The sequence below is a fragment of the Lepisosteus platostomus genome, chromosome 3, assembly GCF_059453375.1.
Source record: "Lepisosteus platostomus isolate fLepPlt1 chromosome 3, fLepPlt1.hap1, whole genome shotgun sequence".
NCBI classification, from domain to species: domain Eukaryota; kingdom Metazoa; phylum Chordata; class Actinopteri; order Semionotiformes; family Lepisosteidae; genus Lepisosteus; species Lepisosteus platostomus.
Window position 1 is genome coordinate 72,058,974 of NC_142613.1, and position 6,715 is coordinate 72,065,688.

At 38.8% G+C, this 6,715-nt stretch overlaps 1 protein-coding gene across 1 annotated transcript; it reads left to right on the top strand.

Annotated features, from left to right (window-relative positions):
- The first annotated feature begins 852 nt into the window (after positions 1-852).
- On the top strand, positions 853-4,165 carry smim8 (small integral membrane protein 8). Its single transcript, XM_088626730.1, has 3 exons — positions 853-988; positions 2,073-2,232; positions 3,582-4,165. The coding sequence occupies exons 2-3, from the start codon at positions 2,095-2,097 to the stop codon at positions 3,738-3,740; spliced, it is 297 nt and encodes a 98-aa protein (XP_088482856.1). The 5' UTR covers positions 853-988; positions 2,073-2,094; the 3' UTR covers positions 3,741-4,165.
- The last annotated feature ends 2,550 nt before the right edge of the window (positions 4,166-6,715 follow it).

The following is a 6,715-nucleotide window of genomic DNA, read 5'->3' on the forward strand; positions in this document are numbered from 1 at the left end:
GTTAGGCTCTTTTTCTGCCTCAGTTTACAAAAGCAGGCTCACCTGTGGAGAATTATTTTATGAATGCAGTTTTCCTTTTGCGTATAGACATTTAAAAGTCAATTGTTTTCCAGGACATAATCAGGTGCTAATTGAAAAGTACCCAGCACTCAAATTGTATCTGGGGGAACCACTTTCCTCTGTGTCTGTTTGTTCTGGACCCAGTAAAGTTCTTCATTGCTGACAAGCTGAGTTCAGTTTTCTGTTTCAGTTGAGATTTGACATTTTCTTTCAGCTCTCTCAGCTCTCTGGCTGTCTGTTCATCTTCATCTGAAGATTTTCACTTAAGACTTATTCAGTCGGAAATTAGGGAGTGATTTCTTGAGGAAAGACTACATCAAGTTATGCGTGTTGTTGAAAATAATGTACTTTAAGTTATTGGTGATGCCAAGGACTGTGTGCAGATGAGGTTTAAAAAGCAGATCAACTACAGTGAAGGCATCTTTTACCGGGCCTCAAAAAATGATCAGGTCAGCAGCCACATTCCAGCTGTTTAGCAAAACCAGAGCTTTCTTCCTGCTGTTCGGCAATGGAATTATTCCTTCACGTCAGTCAGTTCATTCAAACCAAAACAGCTGGCTCATAGTGGCAACTGCAAAATAGCACCCTATGAAAGTTTTAACATAGCACCCTGGAGCAACTGTGGCTCAAACCTGATGGACAAAAACAACACTTCTGGATGATGAATACATTTTTACAGCTCTTCTAAATTTATGACACGGATATTTGTGTTAGCATCGGTATAGTTAGAGATCTACTGGATCTGCTGGAGCACCAATAAGCGAGGGGTTTCCTTGGCAACGTACAGTATTTTCAATGTACCGTGTCGGTATGCCCGGCAGCAGAGGGCGCTGTCTCGTTTGCCGAAGTATTTTCATCGCTCTTCACAATTTCTTCCCGATGGAAGTAGGTTGTTTTATGTTGTTGCCTGTTACAGAGGAGTGAGCAGGTAACTAACTTTTGATTTCGGTTTAAAATATGAGCGCTGGACAATTGAGGCGTATTTACTGCTTCAGACATTAACTAAGCAGATATACGATAATAGTGAAAAGGGAACCATGAATTCGTGTGCTTAATATCGTAGCTACAGAAGGCCAAATATATCGAGTATTAAAAGAGTATGTATTGTAGCTAAATACTCAATGAATATGAACCAGCAGGTGGGTTATATTTGACATAAATTTGTACAAGGTATAAATAGGGATCTTTTGTCATCATTGTCAGCCATTTAGTCAATAAAATGAACCACTTCAACGAGACACAATAAAACTGCATTTTCGGTGTGTATAAGCAGTCACTGATCATTTGCTTTTTCTGGTTAATAACATTATCGTTCAAAAATTTCACAGTCGTCAGTTCTTTACCTTTATGCGTGTGCTTAAATAATGCTTAGGGGCTTGAGCACAGCGCGTTATTCTGTTATTTTATAACTAACAAGTGAATATGTTTCCTTCGGAAGACGAAGTTTAAAGACCTTGATTGTACATTTTATACATTTTATTTTTTTTTCGCCACGTGTATTCCCTGTGTATAACAAAAGTGTGTGATGAGGGCACATTTATTGTTTTTTAGTATTAGTTTATTCGTTGGTCCAATTGATTTGTGTTACACCGACCCAGTCAGTAGTGTGTAATTCAATGATCTCATCTCTCAGGTGTCAGTTTCTAGGACAAGTATAAGAATCACAGTCCCAAAGGGTTCGTAGGTAATTTATAATCATGGCCAAGAAAAGAGCTGGAAACACTGACAGCAGACCAATTAAGAGAACAGATACAGTTTCCCTCAAGAACCAGGAGTGAAAATCAGTGCCTTAGAGTTCTGAGAGCGTAATGCACAGTTACCATGGGCCAGTACATGACACTGCAGAACACATCTCTCTCTGTTATATTAATGTCACGGTCCTTCTTCTAATCAGGATGTAAGATGGTGCAGCAGGATTTTAAAGGTTTAAGCAGTGAATTAACGGCGGAACATAACTTGCTTTCATCTGTGAGCGGGAGCAGCCAAGGACAGTGATGCGTGCTTGTGTGCAGGTTCTGTTTGCAGGCCCTGACCATGTCCTCACCCTCTCCTGACCCGGGCAAGGCAAAGACCGAGCTGCCGAAGGAGCAGGGCTACAGAGCCCCGGGGCTGAGGGGAGTTCAGACTACCACGCTGTTCCGTGCCATCAACCCCGAGCTCTTCATCAAACCAGTAAGGTCCCGGCGGCTGCTAGCGAGCTTTAGTGACTCGTGGCTCAGTGTTTGTTCAGGCCTGCTGAAGGATAATGAATACCAAAGAGCAAGTGATGAACGTCAAATGCTGAGTACTGTCATTGTGAGACAGAAAACATAAAGATAACACTGGTTGGAAGTGTGATAAATTTCAGTTCTTATTTGGTTAGAAATCTGCTCCCTTTAAGCGGAAGTGCCTTATCTTCATGGTACGATGTCCTGTCACTGATGATGTGGGAAGTTATGATGGACTGCACACTTTTTTTACTCCATCAGCTTGCACTTTCCACTGACATGAACATGGTGATTCTGAAGCATCCGATCACCTTATGTCCATTGGGTTATAATTCTAGATACTGTAGGTAAATGCATAGTTCCTTGCTTAAACCCTCTCATGTAGCTTGGAGATTGCTTATGAAAAGCAGTTTTCAAGCCCGTCTGCAGATTCTCAATAGGATTCAAGTCAGGAGTTTAACTTATAAAGGTCAGCTTTATAATGCTTTCTTATACTCAAGCCACTACAGTGTTGCTTTTGATTATTGTCCTTCTGAAAGGTTAATTTTTGTCCCCGGTTTAGGTTTAGCTTAAGAAGCCAGAATTTGTCTGGAGCAAGTTTCCCTGTTCGCTTCATCTCCTGACAATCTTCCCAGTACCTGCTGATGAAAAGCAGAGCTATGACATAATGCTGCCACCACCATGCTCAACAGCAGGGATGAGGCTTACTGAGTGATGCACCATGTTTGGTTTGCATTAGATAATGTCATGTTTTGCATGTAGACAAAAAGTTACGATTTTGTTTTGTCTGACCCAGATCCTTTTGTCACACACTTACAGTGTCATGTAGGTGCTTTGTTGCAAAATCCCATGTGAGATTCAACAGGTTTTTTGTCAGTTCCATACAAACTCCTTTTGTGTAATGACAGGGGTATGGTTGGTCCATGGACATTTTCTCCATCACTGCCAATGAACAACAACTCTTTCAAAAAATGAATGTTGATCATTAACCACTATTATTACTAACAGAGACAACTCAGATAATTGTGTGGTTTGTTAATGTGATTTTTTGTGAATTTCCACAGCAAAGGCTTTGAATACTTATATGCCCATAACTTTTGTATTTCCAGTATCTTTCATGTTTATTTGCTTCTTGCTTTCTGTTTTTGAATGTGTGGAGTAGGTTGTGTACCCTATATATTATTTGTTACTTTAAGTTGTTATGACTGCATGTTTAAAGCAAAATGTAAAAACTGAGCAAGGGTCTGAATAATTTTGCAACATGTCGGATGCTTATCCTACAGTATATGTAATGTTGTTGTTTCTAAATTACAGAACAAGCCTGTGATGGCTATTGGACTGCTCACACTCTCACTGTGTGTGGGATACCTTGGATATCTTCATGCCACCAAAGAGAACAAGCAAGACTTGTACGAAGCCATTGACAGCGAAGGAACAAGACACATGAGAAGAAAATCATCCCGATGGGATTGATTATGTGCTCTGAGCATTGCTTTCTTGGGTATAATGGAACTGACCTACCAGTGTTATTTACTGTTTCAGCTGTAATGCTCAATACAACACTGGTGATAAAATAAGATGTCAAAAACTACAGTAAACAAATGCATGGAGAGTGTATAAATATGTATTTTTTGGTGTGAGAGTCATTTTCAATATTCTTTTAATTTATCATGCTTGTAGTGTTATACATTTCTGATTTTCCTTCCATTGATTTTAATGCTGTTTTGTAAATCTTTTTTTTCCAGTTAAAAAGAAATATAGCCTTTAAATAAGTAAGCTGTTTAAATTTGCTTCTACTGTCTGTCATGTTTATCTAATCCTAGCAGTGTTTAAGGTTCTTAAACTCTAAGCTGAAATGTTTTTTTCAGTGTAATAAACCCAACCAATATAAATTTGTATATACCTGTACTGTATGGATTATATCCAGGGCGCCATGGTGGTGAAGTGGTCCTCTATTGGCAATCCTCTATTGGATAAAGAGGTTAGAAGATGGATGGATTTATATCCAATCTTATGAATAAGATGTATTCTCCATGCTCCTGAACACCATCTTTCTAAAGCTGTGTGAAAGGCAGCAATATACAGTACTTATACATTGTATGAATGTCAACAGAAGTACTGGACTGTGGGTCTACAGCCTGTGTTTGATTCAACATCTGAAAGGCAAAGTCCCTCTGAGACGTTTTCAGCGGATTTGGTTGAGATTACATAGATTAAAGTCTTTGCTAACATGGCCATTGACTAGTTTATACTAGAGATAAATCCTAAAACATTGGCTCTATGCAATAAAATTACTCAGAAATCATTAGAAATATATTTTGTAAAACCTTTGAACTGTAAAATTCTTGAGAAACTTCAAGCAGTATATATTATTTCTGGAATACAATTATACTTTTCCGTAGTAAGGGCGGCTATTCTGATTTAATTTAAACAAAGCAAAATTAGAAACCTTTGGACAATTCTACTTACTGACTTTATGAAATGGTCAGCTAGTTAATATTCATACTGTTTATCCCAACAAGTTCAGGTTTATAGTCTTACATACCCAAGTACATGCTTATTTGTGTGTTTTCCTCTCCTGACAAATGACATTACAAGTAGTTGGAGACAGAAACATGTCAGTAGGTGTAATTTTAAGTATTCCCATAGCAGTGGTGTGCAAAATTCAAGTAGTGGCAATATTTTGAGTTCAGTGTAAAAACGGGGGTGTCGGTGGGGGTGTGAGGATTTAAGAAGTGCAGTTTAGGAATCTTATGGCTGTGAGTTAGAAGCTTTCTTTGAATTTAGAGGTCCGGACTTTTATACTCCTCTAAGTCTTCTGCCGAAAGATTGACTCTAATGTCAGCTCTCTGTCATGGGAAGAACATAAACAATGGGGTTCTACTGCATCACAATAGCTTCACTCCAGAACTCATTGGACACAGGAGTGGACACAGGGCTATTGTGGTGTCCTGCTACAGTACATGGCACCTCACAATCAGTCGACTCATGATCAATCAGCTTTGCTCCCTACTGAAACAACATTTGGAGAAAACAATTATCTGTGCCTGGAAATGAAAAATGAGTTTGTTAAACTAGTATCAGATTACCAATGCGTTTGTAGTAATCCAGCTGGAGGGAGGCCATGTCACATACAGGAACCTGTTTCCTTAGGACTCTGCAGTCCACGGGTGTGTCAGACAGAATTATGCAGAAAGGAGGTGCTAATAATAATCTCCATCAGCAAGTTGTATGAAGAATCAAAACCCCTTGGGACACAATGTTATACCCACATCAAAATAATAGGTACAGTATACTCAGAGTATACTGCAATACAATTTAATTAGAATTTTGTCACGTGTCTTTTCCCAGCTTGCGTTGTAAGGTGTATGACACATTACTTACAGAGATTGGTGGAAAGATACACCAGCAGTACTTGAAGAAGTTTGAGAAGAGTAAAGAAGCGTGTAAACGAGAAGCTGTCGTAAAAGCCTGATCGCAGGTAAAAAGTTCACATTCAAACTGGACTAAACTACTCAAGGCTTTTCATTTTGGAATGAGGTGCATTTCTGTAGGTTATGGTCAATCAGTGTAATTAGAAAACTCTTGAGATTTTTGGCCTTCTTGCACCCAGTCCTATAGTTCTCAAATTTTTTAGTGCATTTGTATCTGATTATACTATACATTAATGCACCCTAAAATGCTATTAAACATACACCTTGACTGGTATAATAAAATAAGCCTCTTTGTGTGTTTTTAAAAAAACAGGATAGGTTTTTGTGATATATATATCTATACACAAGAACATTACTGTCCTCAGAGATAATCCTCATCCAGAAAAGTTGTGACATTCAAACCTGAGACCCAGTATTTTAACCGTCAGCAGTTCCGTTCAGTTCACTTCTTCAAAAACATCGTTAATATGCGTTGGTCCCGGCACAAGTACAGTGAAACATGAGGTATGACAAAACTGTGCAGAATATTTTATTTACTTTTTATCATCAATCGGTAATCCATGCTTGGAAACAAAATATTTTTCCGCCCAGTGCTGGGAACTCCACGGCTGTCTATGTCAACAGAGGTCATTTGCACTAACAGACAATGTATGTACAGTATACCTCAACACATTTTTACTGAGGCAAATGTGCCTTTACTTTAACGACCCCCTGAACGTGCAGTTCATTACATTTGCAAATCAGTGCCTTGTAGCATTTATTTCTTGTAAAGCGTAATTTACGTCTCTGTTGCAGTTTGTGTTTGGTTTTTATTAGAATAGCAGTAAAAAGGAACTTTCTCCGCAGTCTTTGAGGTGACATTTATAGTACAACGCAGTAATCATCTTTGTGGTAGTGGTTAAGGATGCAAACATCGCTTCGCCAGCTAGGTGATCTTCACTTCACAACTGATTAACCTTTTCAAGACCAGTCCGTTTTGAGCTGCGAGCGGTGTGGGTTCTGCTCAGATATTAA

Coding starts and splice junctions, on each gene's coding strand:
- smim8 (XM_088626730.1), top strand. CDS start 2,095: ATGTCCTCACCCTCTCCTGACCCGGGCAAGGCAAAGACCGAGCTGCCG. Junction 2,233..3,581: donor CCGAGCTCTTCATCAAACCA/GTAAGGTCCCGG, acceptor TCTAAATTACAG/AACAAGCCTGTGATGGCTAT.